Source organism: Sphaerodactylus townsendi, linkage group LG02, assembly GCF_021028975.2.
Source record: "Sphaerodactylus townsendi isolate TG3544 linkage group LG02, MPM_Stown_v2.3, whole genome shotgun sequence".
NCBI classification, from domain to species: domain Eukaryota; kingdom Metazoa; phylum Chordata; class Lepidosauria; order Squamata; family Sphaerodactylidae; genus Sphaerodactylus; species Sphaerodactylus townsendi.
The window spans coordinates 76,076,910-76,092,699 of NC_059426.1; the positions used below are offsets into that span (position 1 = coordinate 76,076,910).

The window sequence follows — 15,790 nt, forward strand, 5'->3', positions numbered from 1 at the left end:
TCTCTGCAGACTGTCCTATAGTGGGAGTGTTTTGAGATTAATTTGCCGTTTAAAGAACTAGAACCATGAGCAATCAGTCTTCATCCTGAGATACAAGTAGAAAAATTGTTTTAATTCCATACTGCAAAGCTGAGAAGGGCATGCTTACTGTTAAGTATCTGGGGGAATACTGTTGTATTAGATAGATACTCCAGAAATACTGGAAAAATACTCCTGATAAAGATAAGCATGCCTTCCCTGACTCCCTCATGATTAATTAAAATGGGGGATGGAAAGAGAGTAAGGAAAGGCCTCCAGCTGATCAACAGTACTTGCGCCAACGTATTGTCGAAGGCTTTCACAGCTGGATTCAACTGGTTGTTGTGGGTTTTCCAGGCTGTGTGGCTGTGGTCTGGTAGATCTTGTTCCTAACATTTTGCCTGCAACTGTGGCTGGCACCTTCAGAGGTGTATCACAGAGGGAAGTATGTTACAGTGTGTAACAGGCTTCCCTCTGTGATACACCTCTGAAGATACCAGCCACAGATGCAGGCAAAACATTAGGAACAAGATATACCAGACCATGACCATACAGCCTGGAAAACCCACAACAACCAGTACTTGCACCCTTTAAATTTCAAAGAGACAGTATTTCATGAGGTGTAGACCTGGTCTTGAAACTTTGTAGGCCGGGGTCTTTAGGAAATAATGCCCCTTTAAAATGTAAAGCCCCTCACACCCTATCAATCAGATGAGATAATGTATGGTAAAACCATGAAATTTCTCATATATAATGAGTGATAGACCCATGGAATTTCCCCTAGAAAGTAATGGCTCTCAGAAGGCCAGGTCTATTTCCTGTTTACACCCCCTCCCCCCCCACCCACACAAAATACTTCGTTGAAAGTAATGGCCCTTTAACTTTTAGAACTCCCTCTCCCTAGTTGCTCCTTCTATGACAGGATTTCTGATTCTAATATTATTAGGAGTAGCAATATAAGCAGAACTGTGTCGGGGGGCAGAAGTAGTATCAGACATTGCCAACCCAATCTGATCCTCAAAATATTGGGAATTTTTTCAAGTTGGCAATATCTGACTGCACAGACCTACAAAAGACTGGGCTCCATTCTGTCAGATGAAAGTCACTGTATTCTGTATTCTACAACCCTTTCTCAACAGAATCAGAACTTTCATTAAGGTACACGGAAATAATGATTTAATAAATACAGCACTAGATGTATTATTTCTCACCTGACATTTTTCTAAGACTTTCGTGGAAACAAGATTTTGGACCCCTACAACCCCAATGTCACTGCTCTCTTCAGCCTACATATTTCACCTATGGTGCTTCAAAGCATGAAAAACAAGATCAGATCCCTCTGAATTGCAAACCTCATATATCACTTAGTTTAAACTGTCACTGCTTCAGCCACTCATTGTTGCCTGTACATAGGATTTCCCATGCCCCTTTATGCCTCAGGTAATGACTACGCTATTGCTAGTCACTCCATCCCAAAATAACTACACAAATGCAAGTCCAAAGTAGACTGCTCGTGTTTCAGACTACTTACATTTTCAGATTTACCACTGATCTGGTGAACAAGTCAGGGCATGGGCCCTCATATTAACAGTGACACTGATTAACATGTTAACAGAAAAGCTAAATGCCCTCCCACATTTGGCAGCAATGGCCTACTGCGTGGATCCAGTATAAATGAGAAGCAACCTACGTTCATTTAAATCCACTTCCATTTTGTCTTCTGTGTTGGTGCTTGAGTCAAACAAGTCTTGCTTTGCTCCATCCTCTTCTTCAGAATCTGTGCTTTCTTCACTGTCTGTACTGCCTGAGCTTTTTAATTTTTTTAATGAGAGAGAGACAGATAAATAGAAGGATTATTACTTCCACTAAATGAGAGTCTTCATTTTCTAAAAATCAACACAAAATAAAGTTTCACAGGGAGGAAGAAGAGTAATACAAGTCTGATGCACCCTGCTTGGGTGAGGATTTTATAACAGACAAATGATAACCCCCAACACAACACAAGGTGAAAATCGAGTACTCTCTCACTCAGTTGCCAAAGTCCCACTTTTTAATGGCATTCTACAGTACACATTAGGGATGTGGATCTTGAAAAAAAAATAAGCATTTTCCAAATCTCAATTTAGTACTTAGTATTTAGATCTTTTTTGGGGGGGGGGGTGATGGGGGGTGGAATTCCCATATTATTTGGATCCATCATTCAATATGGGGAATCTTTGCAGGGGGCTGGAAGGGCCACTTTTTAAGCTAATGGTGCCAAGGTTGCAGTAGAGAGTCTGGTGTTTGTTCAGTAAATGACCCCTTCTCTCAAGAGAACTGGAACAAGCAGTCCAATTCTATGGTTCTCTAAAGAAGGTGTTCCCCCCAGCTATCATCCATTGTTTCCTAGCCAAAAGCCTCCCAAAGCCAACAGAACCAACAAGCCCATAAATCGATGATTCCAGGAGAAGCACAAAACAATGTGGCAAGCCTAACACAACAAATGTCAAAACAGAGAAACCAAGTCCATGTCCAGCTAGAGAATCCCCACCAAACCACAAACCTGGCATAAAGTTGCTTGTCCAAAGAATATAATGTTGCAGGACCAACAAAAACAAATTTCAAATGACAGACTCCAAGCCAAATCAACCTGGCAAACTGATACCAAGCCCTGACAAGATAAAGACATACAGTAAAAGTACAAAGAAGCCCCGGGAGCCTTACTATACTTACTATACTAACTCTTGATACTCCCAGTTAATCCTGACTATTTCTAGGATTTTCTGGAAATATTCTGAATGCACAACTCTAGTACTGATATATTAAGTCCTTCAGGATTTTAAAGATTTTGTTTCATCTGATGCCCAGAAATACTTCTCTTCTTTCCTCACAGTAATCAGTCCCAAAATGAAAGTGAACAATGCCAGAAGATCCTGCAAACGTCAAGGAATCACTGGATTAAAATCCTCAAATAGTTCCTTAATGCCTGGTTAAAAACTGGTTAGAGGAAAGCCAATTGTAACAGCATACAAACAAGACTCCACTGAAGATGATCGTGACCCTGATCAGACCCTGACCCTGATTGGGAGATCAGAGTCAACTGCAAGCGGCCCAGTTCAGTTTCCCTTGGTGATGCCTGGATTTGCTGGTATGCCTGGAATCCTAGCCCATGCAATAATGAAGGAACCCTTATACTATTCCTGAAACTATTACCACAGCTATTTAAAATATTTGTATATCACAGTATCCAAATTCAGCTCTGGGCGATTCTAGGCCACTTAACAAAAACTATAGAAAGCTCAGCTAGCATTTTTTAAAAAGTAGTTGTGTTAAAGCTACAGAAAAGCCAACCAACACTTAATTTTCTCTATTCTAAAAGGCTAGAAACCCCATTTACAAAACACATAATCAAATAGAAAGCCAACAGAAAAATTAATGAGGTTCAAGAAAACAATTCCCATCAGATTTGGCAACAGGCAGCCTTTTCACAACATGGGCACTGCAACTGAAAACGGCCAAGTCTTGAGCTGCCACTCATATTGCCTCCCAGGTAAAAGCTTGTGGAATAAGGCCTCAGAGGTCAATTTCAAAAGACAATTGTGATGCCATTACTAAAAAAGATACCACAGTTACCTTCCATACCTTTCACAACTCCAATGCAAAGGACAGCTACCTGAGATTGCTTTTTCAAACAGTTAAGAAATACATCGGAAGATCTAGTCCCAGATCTCCCACGAATGTCCAATTCAGACCACAGCCCAAAGTGCTAGACCAGGGGTAGGGAACCTGCGGCTCTCCAGATGTTCAGGAACTACAATTCCCATCAGCCCCTACCAGCATGGCCAATTGGCCATGCTGGTAGGGGCTGATGGGAATTGTAGTTCCTGAACATCTGGAGAGCCGCAGGTTCCCTACCCCTGTGCTAGACAGACAGACATGTAGTGGAAGCACTTTCTGCAAGTCTTCTAGGACAAAGACAAGGTCTGTAAAGGGCCTTTTATGCTGCTGTGGAGCAGCCTCCCAGAGAGGTAAGGGAGGCACCCACCCTTGGGGCCTTTTAGACAGTTATTTACAAGAGTTCAGGGATAGTTCGAATGAGTTCTGACCACTGGTTTTTATTCATTTAATATATGGTTTTATGTCTGTATTAAATATACTGTTGTTATCTGCTTTGAATACTCATTAGGTTGGAAAAAAGGAAGAGTATATGAACACTGCATAACACATCTTTAGTATTTCAACCCAAATCAGCAAAGATATATTCTTTGTCAACTTAAGCCTACCTAGATCGTCTCTGAGATTCTGGTGTAAACGCAATGTGTTTCTCTTCCCAGATATCTTCTTCATCAGAACCACCATCATCAAACTGTTGTATTCTCTCTTTGCAGCATGCCTCAAACAAAGCAATGTTGCCCTGAAACAAATTCAGAAACAAGTACATGTATATTACCATTTCCATATACTTATGCATTCCATTCAACTGCCTAGTCATTTAAACCTCACCTTTGGAAAACAGAATGTATTATTCTGGAAAAGCTGCTCAGCACAATTAAAGTATACATCCCAAACTGGAAAAAATGCTTTCACTGAGGAACACCACTCCCCCCACCCCATGTTTAAGGGTTTCAGCTAATCTCAAATAGTGCTATTCAGCATGCTGACTTCACAGATCTGCCATTTTCATGTTTCTCAGAATATCCTTACGACTCACTCTGCAGACCTTCACCAACTCCTAAGTGCATTCCTACATCACAACAAACCTCTGCTTGTTCACAAATGGTAATGAACCTAATTTGCCTTCATGCTCACAACTCCTATTTCCCCCTCATATGCACAGCACAACTTAATTATTTTATTTTTTGTGATTCATTGGCTACCCTTTCCAAGGTGAGCTCAAGGCAGCTTACAATCAATACAGGGTGTTTGGAATGCCACCCTGATGGTGCTAAAACCGACAACTTGAGGGGGATGGAACAAGGGAAAAAAGGAAGGGAAAGAGACAGGGAAGTGGATAGGGAAAAGGACAGGGAGGAAATACATTGCTGCCCTCAAACATGTGCCTGGCAGAATAGCTCTGTCTTACAGGACCTTCAGAACTGTGACAAGTCTTGCAGGGCCCTGGTCCCATTTGACAGAGCATTCCACCAGACTGGGGCCAGAGCTGAAAATGTTCTGGCCTTGGTTGAGGGCAGTCGGACACTTTTCGAGCCAGAGACCACCAACAAGTTGTTGTCCATAAAGTTGAATGCTCTCTTGGGAGTGCATTTGTAGAAGTGATATCAGAGAACACTCAGGGCTTTAAAGGTTAGAATCAAAACTTTGAACTTTTACTCCACCAGCAACCAATGCAACTGGTGCAGGATTGGCTGCATGTGCTCTTGCCTCAAGGTCCCAATGAGGACCTGTGTGGCTGCATTTTGAACCAGCTGGAGTTTCCAAGTCAAAAGGGCAGTATAGTATAGAGCAAGTTACCATAGTCTAACCTGGAAGTGACTGTTGCATGGGGTCACTGTAACTTGGTCAGGGAGTGACAAGTAGGGGACCAGGACCTGGCCTGGCAAAGATGATAAAATGCCAGTTTGGCCACGTGAGCAACATGAGCCTCCATAGAGAGGGAGGCAACTGGGTCTTAGTCTCAACTGAATCAAATTTCCTGTGATGTTGTGTTCCAGATCCAAGTAGAATTTTGTTTCCTTGCCACACAAAAGAGGATTCCTGGTTTACCGTTTCCCTCTGAAAAATGAGGAAAGTTTCCCTGGCAAAGACTGAAATGCATCAGGCATACATGGTCTCAGAAGAGGGGGAAATAACTGAGCAAGGAAAATCAGAGAGGGGCTGGCTGTTGCCCATGCGGGGGATGGGCAGATGGCCATTGCTGGTTCAGCAAATCTGTCTTTATCAGTGACTTTTCAATGGGCAACACCACCAGACATACCTGACAACAGAGGAACTCATGGGAAGTGGAAACTCCAAAAAATAATACATAAAACACCAAGCCACAAAATTCAAAGGGTCATAATGAATCACCCTGTATAACCCCACAATGCTTCCAAAATTAGCTACATTTTTAAAACATCCTCCAAAAACCCATCCAAGGAAAGAATACCCATACTCCATAGCCACATATTCCGTTGCCGAAAGACCAGTATAACTGCTTTCCCCTTAAATGTAACTTCCTGTTAAAGAGCCCCCCCCCCCCCCCAGAATGACCACTAGAATATACTTACACTTTCATTTGTATTGAGGGTAAAATTGATGTCCGACACTCGATCAAAAGAAACACTGTAAACAAAGTGCATATTTATGTACTAGAAAAGACAACAAGTGGCATTCTAGACACAACATTCCAATTTATATCTGCCTGTGTGATTTTAAAAAATAAGCATTTTAGCAAACATAATTAAGAGGAAACCAAAGCTTTACTGGACATAGTTTTGGTTACACAGAATGGATTTTGTATTTTGATTTTACACAGCTTCCACAAAATAATTTCTGAATGTTATTACTTATAAATTAAGACTTTTGGTGCTTCAATATAATACTTTAGCAACTGATTACTTGAGCTGCCTTGCCTTTGTATCTGATTTGATGCCTCATTGAAGCCTACTGATTTATCCTTTTTTGTTACTGATATGTGAAAACAGACTACCAAATTCTTAATCTGAAAAGTTGTGAAGTGGGCAGTGCAATCCAGGGAAGGGGACAGTTGCACCAGGGATAGAACAATAGGGCACAGCTGCATCGCCTCCTAAGGGGTTTACTGCACCACAGTCAGCAATTCCACACTGATGCTCCCCCTTCTCCTGTGAAAGTGGCCAATGCAGCACACAGCTGCACCACCGATTTTGATGGCATAAAGCAAAGCTGTACTTACCTGGAAGCATTTTTCATCTAATGTCTTCTCTGCAGGCAAATGGGGGTATTTCTGGGTTGAAAGGGTTCATGAAGCCAACTAAAGCTAGCCCCTCCCCCAGCAATGAACCCTTTGGTAGGGGCTCCTGTGCTGGATGAGTGCTACCATGCAGCTCCCCAGCACCAGTATAAGTATCCCTTTGCGGGCACTAGGTCACACTGCCTCCTGAGTGGGTTCCCTCCACTCTGGGATTACACTGTACATTAGAAAAAGTAATGCCTTAGGCTTCTAGTGAAGGGATTTATGACCTGCTGATTGCTCTCTGTGCTGCAGAGGAGTTTGCAGTTCAAAATGCCAGCCAGCAGAGATTATTCCCCAGCTGAAATCACTCTGGATAAAGAATGGTCAGGGGATCCATCACAAAGCTTCAAGAAACTCTCTTGTGTGAAACATACAAACCAAGATTTTTACAACTCACTCAGGGGTTGACCATAAGGACATGTTGTATATAACTGATTCTAAACACAAACTCTTCATCCCTAAGCTACTGGAAGACTATCTTGAAGAGAAAGAGATTTCCTCTGGCCTGATGACCAGGAGCCTTGTGGTGAGATAACCTTCTTCTCTGGAAACTATAAATAAATCAGAATGGAACTTCAAAGATGATCAAGGGGCTTAAAATAATTGGGCAAAAAAGCAGGGGGGAGGGGAAAGAAGTGCAAGAAGGCATGCACTTCTTTTACATATTTTTTCAAAAGCATAGTTCTTTTCTCCCTATTTGTGATGAAATTACATTTGAGAAAAGACTGTTATGGGATAAGTCTAAACCAGATATACACCGATTGTTGGTTTTTGACTACAAGAGCTCATTGCTATGGAGATTCTTGACATGTAAACAGATGGGTAGCCCAATCCAAAGGCCAAGGTGGCCGGGGATAGCACCACTACAGTGCTGACTACAGAGGACTTAATGATGTTATTTCACTCAAAATGGTGGCATATGTCTGAAGACTTGGCTGTGGCATCCCTAGCCCTGAAAGCCAGGTGGAAGCCAATTAAACTTGGCTCCACATTTGGGAATGCCCTAGCTACCCCCACCCCCAATATTGCTCTCTGATCAGATGCTAGTGTTCCTAGGCAGAGCTGCCCACTTCCAAGATTTGCTGATGCACTATTGAGGGGCACCTGGCCGCCAGCGACTTTGCCCTTTCCACAAATGCACCGGCACAACCCCATGCCACCTCCATTGGTCCATTCACTCCCCCCCCACCCAAGAACTGGGCTATAAGTTACAACTCTGTGAATCATTTAGGGCACAAGAGGGGAAAAGAGAGACACTGATAGTTAAAGAATCTAGCCTATTTTGATCAATATGTGACAATGGCAACAACAAAAAATCAGTGGAAAATAACACCTAGAAAACCAATTACATCAGAATTGATGGAAATATATTTTCATCAAATAGCAAATAAATCTGAGAATTCTGAAAAGATACTGGAGGACATATTTAGTAACAGATTTCTAAAAATGAATAGGTTCCTAATATCATATAAGGTTAAGGAGCTGAATGCACAAAATTTGAAAACTTCATCTATACCTCCAACAGAAAATTGGCAGTGAAGCTGTTGAAACTGGTAGAGATGGCAAAATTCACTTCTTTGATTACAGAAAACAACCTATCTGCATTCACTGATAATTGGAAAAAACCTTGATTGACTATTTGAATAAAACAGAAAAAACAAGCTAATGATTGAGGAGTAGAATATTAAAGATATAGTTTTAATAGAGAAAGACATGAATTTTTTGGGGGATAACATTTCAGAATTACTTTTTATTTGGCTGTAACTAAGGAGCAAGTGGTAAATGTTGCATTAAAATGCCTATATTCAGCAAGGGAAATCAGGAACCCTCCCCCTACCCTTTTTGTCTTTTGTAATTTGACTTTGTATGTATTATTGGATGTTGGTTTTGTGTGTCTTTTTAATAAATAAAAAAATGAAAAAGTAATGTCAAGGCTCAGCAATTCAACTGAATTATAAGGTAGAGAAACATGATGGGTAAGGTTCAGAAAAGAATATAAAACAAACAGTAAGGATTCGAAGAGAAGACAAACCAGTTTTACAGAAACATAAATATTGTTCAACAACTAGAATAATACTATCAATAGTGTTTGTAGAAACAAAACTCAATTTTCAAGTTTTTGTTTAAAGCCATGTACAGTAATGTACAGTGCAATCCCAATCAGGGCTTACTTCCAGGAATATTTTCTTAGGATTGCCCTAGAAGTATTCAACGAGGTAAGAGTGAGTATTAAATTACCAGGAATGTTTACAATAAGAACTTCAATCTGAACTTTGCACATGCCAATCATGATCAGCTCAGACCACTAGTTTTTTAAAAAATACACTGAACATTACTTTTAAGAGATTCAAGGTCTAATGAAACAAAGTTTTTCAATGTCTTCAATGTCAGCAACAATAAACAAAGTGGATTTCTCTCCTAAAGACTCAATACATTCTTAATTAAAGGGCAGATAATCCATGTTCTTCCTAAATAGAAAGACCTGTGACACTGTAACTATTTATGCCATAGTAAATGAACTAAGGACATTGCAAATAACACAATCTGGAACGAATTGGCAGCCCAATCCAGGGGAGGTGCAGACCCCCGCTCTGGAGGCAATGTGGACATATGCTGGTGATTTGCTCTCCCTGGGGCACTAATCCCAGCAGAGGGGCAAATCTGCTGGCGCCAGGCCACTGTAGGGCCCTTGGATCATTTGGAGTACTTCACTGTCTGCATAGTTATGTTGTTTTTGCTTTCCTAAGCTCTCAGCACTGAACTTTCACAGAGAATAGCTCCAAACACAATACGTGATAAATAAATGCATGTTATAAAATTTATATTAAACCAATAATCCTTAGCAGAGGCCATTAACCCCTCCCCACATGTCCAATATAATCTAGAAATCTTGGAGGCTTTCAGAACTTTGAGGGACAAATGGAGACTTTGGGGGTTTCAGACAATGCTTCTGAGAGGCACTAGAGCAAAATTACTTTATCCTGACTGCCCTGAGGATAAAAATCCAAGATTTTCCTCCCAGGCCCTGAGACACACAGCAAAAAAGAAACAAAATGAATAACAAGGAGTTGGCTGAAAGCCCAAGAGTTTCATCAAATGTTTATCTGAGAACTATATCACATGAATTCTACAACCAGGAATCTATAAATAAAAATGCATTTATTTAAGAAAAGATGCACTGCCTGGAGTGCTGTTTCATGACCTTTTCAACTTGAAGTTTGGGGACCATCAATGATAATATGAGCTACTTGACACACAGTAGAGAATTTATGCCACTTAAGTCAACTTAACCCACCCTGAATTTCTGACACATTTAAATATACTGATATAATTGAACAAATTAAAACTTATTAATGCTTCTGGACTTCTAATACTTCTAGATTCTAATGGACCAATCCAGAGCAGTGGGTCTAACTGCCACCTGGATGTGATGTGGAGCTGCAGTGTAAGGGATCCCCCTGCCAGCATATAGGGCAAGGACGCCGGAGTACAAGTGCCCCACAGCTCCACAATGGCAAAACCCAGAAGTGGGCACCACCATGGAGATATGATGGCATCTGAGCAGATGCCAATGCAGGGAGGAGAGGGCTGGGGTGTTTCTGGGGGTACAGTCTAACTGTAATCATATTCCACATACGCTTTCAGGTGCCGCAGCCAGGGCCATGGACTTACACCATCCAAAAGGGTGGTGTGACTCCATTTAACCCTATGGAGAGCTTTAGGGTAGCTAGGGCTTTTTTATTGTTGTTGCTTCTGCTGCCTCCTCACACCGCCTGAAAGCCCTCTGGAGGTGAAGCGGCAGTGGTGCTGTCCCCGGCCACCAGGGGCTTGTAAATTGGGTCAGACCAATATTTATTCATTCAGCGCCTGTCCTTAGAATAAGACTATGAATCCTTTCCACATAGCAGAAACTGCATTTGGTGAATATTAACCTTTTAATGAAAAGTTAGCCTGCATCTGAACACAGTACATTCTAAGCCACAGAACTCTGGATCAGAACCATAAGACTTCAGGGAAAGAAATCCACACAGCTGAGCATTCTTTTCAACAATTAAAATGATGGACACAAAGAGATTTTGCATACATAAATGCTAGGAATGGAAATGGTGAACAGAAGGTACATATTTAGGTGACAAATTTTTAATGAGCATGTACAAGACAAACACAGAAACAAAATCAGGCTAACTATATACAACACAGCTCATCATCAGTAAAGAGACACAACTACTAACCATTGTGAAATAAACAAATGAGAAATAAAGGCAAATATGGCAAATAAACCCATACTCACTTGCCAATGTCATCTTGATCAGCAAACTTCTCATCGTTAAAGCCAAACTGGTCAATAAAATTGGACGTCATTTGTTGCATCTGATAATCAGAAAAGGCCTGGCAACCCCAGGACCAACGACAGTGATATAATGATTCTAATAATAATCTAAATACTATTTGCCCATTTTGCTCCAGAATTACTTTTTTGTTAAATTACATAACCCAATGCAAGAAATATTACTTATTAAGAACTGCAAATTATCAGGTGTGGCCAACACAGCAGTTTTAGGATGAGAAAGTATTAGGTAACCAATTCAAATGAAGATTTATTTTTTTGCAGTTGTGGCATTAAACCAAATTTCAGCAACACACACACACACACACACACACACACACACACACACAAGAACCATGTAGATTTGAATGGATACACTGACTGAGGTTGTTACCAGCTTACAATAGCTCTATAATGATAAAAGGCTTCCTTTTCCACAATGAGCTGCAAGTGGAATTGAAATAATGGCTCCACACCATACCTAATATAATGCTTTATCCTCATTAAAACATGGCAATGCCTGTCCCCACAAATACCTAGCATTATGCTTACTTGGAAGTCAAGGAAGTTACCCCATTCAATGAAATTTGTTGAAAAATTGAAATACACACAAAACATAAAGCAACAATTAAAACATGGCACAGGAAGCGGGATCACTGCAGAATATCAAACAAAACTAAAAGATCTTCACCCATCCCATCTTGTAGATGGCAACAGAAGGGTCTAGACTAGTCTCCCAGGAGAAAGTGGTAACATCACACAGAAGGCCCTCTTGGGTTGCCACCTGTCTAATCACAGAAGGTGGGGGCTCTCAAAGGAGGGCCTTCAAAGATTACCATAGTGGTCAGGAAGGTTCATAAGGGAGGAGGGATTCCTTCCCTAATGGATAGACAGAATCACAATTTTTAAAACTTCCTGGTGAAGCAATAACGTCCTCAAATTAAATGGAATGAGACTACAGAGAAAATGCTGATTTCAGGAAAGCATCCTTCCAAAATACTCTATATATGAAAGTGGTATATATTTGTAACGCCAGTAATTACGTAATTATTTTACTGAGGCTGAAATCAGTACAGAATCAACAATTTAAATACTAAGAATGTATAATTTTGTAAGTGGAAGAAACTTACACATGATCATCTCCCCCTCCTTAGCGGTTCTTCAGCAGCCCTCCTAAGTCAAGTTTTATGTTTTGTGTGTATTTCAATACTTGGCTAAGGAATGAGGGATCTTCACAGTCAAATGCAATAGGAACTGCACTGAGGTGGGGGAAATGGATAAAACTGTACCTTCTTGCTTTTCTGTTATTTGAACAAGACTCAAGCCAAACCTGGCCGGCGAGTAAAAGACTAAAGTGTGGCACTCGCTATAACCCTCAAGCTACAGTGCATTTTGCTTATGAAGATCCTGGAAAGCCCAGTAGAGCGTTACTGGAGGTACCTGGGGTTGCTGGGGAAAGATTTTCTAGGATGAGGGCTTTCTGCTCATGCAGAAGGGTCCAACCTACATCTTTATCACCATGAATAGCCGACAATATTCCAACTACTGCACTTAATTGTTAGAAAAATCATAATCTTCTAAAAGTTAAAGCAAAAATTATATCTATCTACACACATAGTTTGAAGTGACAATCAGTGAACACAGATGTATATTAAAAAGCTGTATGCAAATGTGATCTTTAGGAAGACTCAGGTGTGATTTTTTTTTCTACAGGTGCATGCTGTAACACTCTGTAGATCGGAAGGAAAACAAATGAAATAAACACGCTGCCATTTGTCTTTTCATACTCAGAAGCCACCTTAAGCCTTGAAAGCTCTGTCATTTCCTTTTCTCTCAATTTTTCCCTCCAATCTTTTGCTTCTTCTGCCCCCCTCCCTTTTTCCTTTCTCTCCCCATGTTTCTCCCCTTTTTTGCTGTAAAGACTATGAACAAGAAAAAATGGTTGAGGGTCCACTAGTGTGACTCAGGGGTCACCACCAGCTGCAGGTCCTAATCCGCCAGTTGAAATAAAGTAATAAAAATTCATACTGAACTTTATGTAAGATTATTTAATTATAAAAAGTTTTAAAACTAAACAGCTCTCAGCTCACATCTGATCTCTAAAGATCATTGAATTGTCATTATTTTCTTTTAATTTTACTGTAGATTAATTTGAAAGTGCAAGCCACTTTCAATCTAAAATTAACTTGCCTTGCTCAAGTTTTATGGCCACACCAAATAACCTGCAGAATTAAAAACTGACAACACAAATTTCAACAGAAAACTGAAATGGTAATTAAATGAACACTACACTGCAAAATCCTTTACACCTATGAAAGCTGCATAGTCTTAAAAGCAAGTTTCCTACAGCTGCCCCTTTCAATCAAGAGTTCAATGCATAAAACAGTAAACACCTCAAACTTTGACTTACTTGTTGCAAAGAGGAATCTGGTGAGAAACCAGTTTCTTTAAAATCAATTTCATCATCACTGGATGAATGAATATGGCAGGTAGTAACCTGGAGACAGAAAAAATGGTAATTAAAGAAAATGGCTTTAAAAATGAGAAGAATGTCCATGACTTTATTCTTTGCAGGAAAATAACCTTGATGTAACTATAAAAAAATTAAATATATCCAAGTCAGTTATAACAAGAAAACTATTGACAAAATATCAATTTTGCCTACATTGCCTTGATATACTCCATTACCTGCAATAATCCAACTTTGGCAAAATTCAATGCATTATTACATTTTTCAAGGGGGATGTTCTTCACACCCATGTCTATAGTTGCCACATGGAATGATTAATAAAGTGTTATTACCTCTCTCAATAAAAAGAAGAAGAAATAATATGCAAACCACTTAATATATATTTGTTTTAGCTACAGTGTTGTACAACCGGTATAAGAGATAAACTTGCACTAGTAAAAAAACCAAGCAAATCACCCTCAAACCTCCTTAGCAAATTGGAGAAGTCCAAGCAGGAAACTGCAAGCACTTGCAAGGAAACCTCATTTCGCTCTCCCCCAGTATTTCCTCTTTCCTTTTCTTGAAAGCATCCATAGCTGTTCCCTCTTTCCTGCCTCTTCTTCTTCTTCCCATCTGCCAACTGACCTACATTTATCTCTTCCCCAACTTTAGTTTTCCACCCTCCCATGCTCCTGGCATACTCTTCCCTACATGGCCCTTGTGTGGGCCTCAGTCATGCTAGACATGACCTTCTATCTTGCTTTGCATGGAGCTGGGGCTGGCACTAGCCTCTGTTTTGCATAACAGTGAGATCTATCATATTTTAGTGCTGGAAATTCACTGTAAAATTTACTATTAGAGTGTGGTATGTGCACTTCTGGAATATGGCTCTCTAGGAAAAATTAACTCATCATATTAGATCAGGGGTAGGGAACCTGCGGCTCTCCAGATGTTCAGGAACTACAATTCCCATCAGCCCCTACCAGCATGGCCAATTGGCCATGCTGACAGAGGCTGATGGGAATTGCAGTTCCTGAACATCTGGAGAGCCGCAGGTTCCCTACCCCTGTATTAGATCAACCAAAAATCAAGAGGGTGAGGATGTTTATGCCTTCTGGTCCTTTATATACTTTGCTAATAAACAAATATTTTCCTAATAATAAATAACCCATTTATGTCTTTTGCTAATAAATGCTCAACAACTTTTAATCCGCTAAACACTAAGACTCTATGGAAAGATGCAATTTGACAAATTAAGTAGACATAAGTGGTGGAGATGTAGCAACATCTTGCTGAGGCTGTAAAGCCAAATGTATGGCAATAATTGTAAACATTTTATTCTTTCCTTTTTCTTTTGTTGTTCTTCCTGTTTTACTTGTGTTTTAAGTATGCTTATGTTTTAATAAAGTGAATAACTTTTTTAAGGCAGTTACTTCAAACTTCATCCTATGAAACCTACTAGATTCACTGTGTTTCTTTTGTTTGTTTCGCCTAAAGAACTCGTACAGAACGTCTCCCATCGCTCCTTGACTTCATCTGGAAGCTCTAGAAAGTCAAACAAAAAGTTTCAATACCAAGTGCTTCAAAAGGGACATTATTTTGCACACCATTACAGCCGATATACAGGGTAAGCAGAGATCAGGTTACTGGAGAGCATGAACTCAAAGAACTTAGAAATGCTGCTTTGCTTCTCCCTAGTGTAAAAGACAACATACAAGACCAGGACAGAAGAAACATGAAGCCTACTGGGTGACCTTGGGTCAATCACAGTTTTCTCAGAACTCTCACAGCCCATGTGGAGGCAGGCAATGGCAAACCACCTCCAAACATCTCTTAAAAACCCTATGGGGTCGTCACAAGTCAGCTGTAACTTGACAGGACACACATATACATACACATATTAATGGCATCAGAGTATAAAGAACTTGTCTACAGAATGAAATCTTTGAAAAAAATACAAATAATATTCTGGAGAAAATCTGTAAAAATATACTGCCTATTTGAGTTAATGTCAACGTAAGAGAAAGTGGCATGAATTTGCTCTACAAATGGTATTCCAAGGAATACCAGAGGCATGGCAAAC

At 40.2% G+C, this 15,790-nt stretch overlaps 1 protein-coding gene across 8 annotated transcripts in view; it reads right to left on the bottom strand.

Annotated features, from left to right (window-relative positions):
• Positions 1 to 15,790, bottom strand: part of PPP6R3 (protein phosphatase 6 regulatory subunit 3) — a 93,260-nt gene that overhangs the window by 19,379 nt on the left and 58,091 nt on the right. For 4 of the 8 annotated variants that reach the window (XM_048486934.1, XM_048486933.1, XM_048486935.1 and 1 more), the window contains 6 exons: positions 15,167 to 15,252; positions 13,669 to 13,755; positions 11,223 to 11,320; positions 6,225 to 6,279; positions 4,281 to 4,411; positions 1,709 to 1,827 (listed from right to left, as the gene is read on the bottom strand). In XM_048486934.1, the coding sequence (XP_048342891.1) occupies positions 1,709 to 1,827; positions 4,281 to 4,411; positions 6,225 to 6,279; positions 11,223 to 11,320; positions 13,669 to 13,755; positions 15,167 to 15,252 (576 nt within the window). The remainder of the gene's footprint in view (positions 1 to 1,708; positions 1,828 to 4,280; positions 4,412 to 6,224; positions 6,280 to 11,222; positions 11,321 to 13,668; positions 13,756 to 15,166; positions 15,253 to 15,790) is intronic. The other 4 variants (XM_048486932.1, XM_048486931.1, XM_048486930.1 and 1 more) reach the window with 2 other exon arrangements.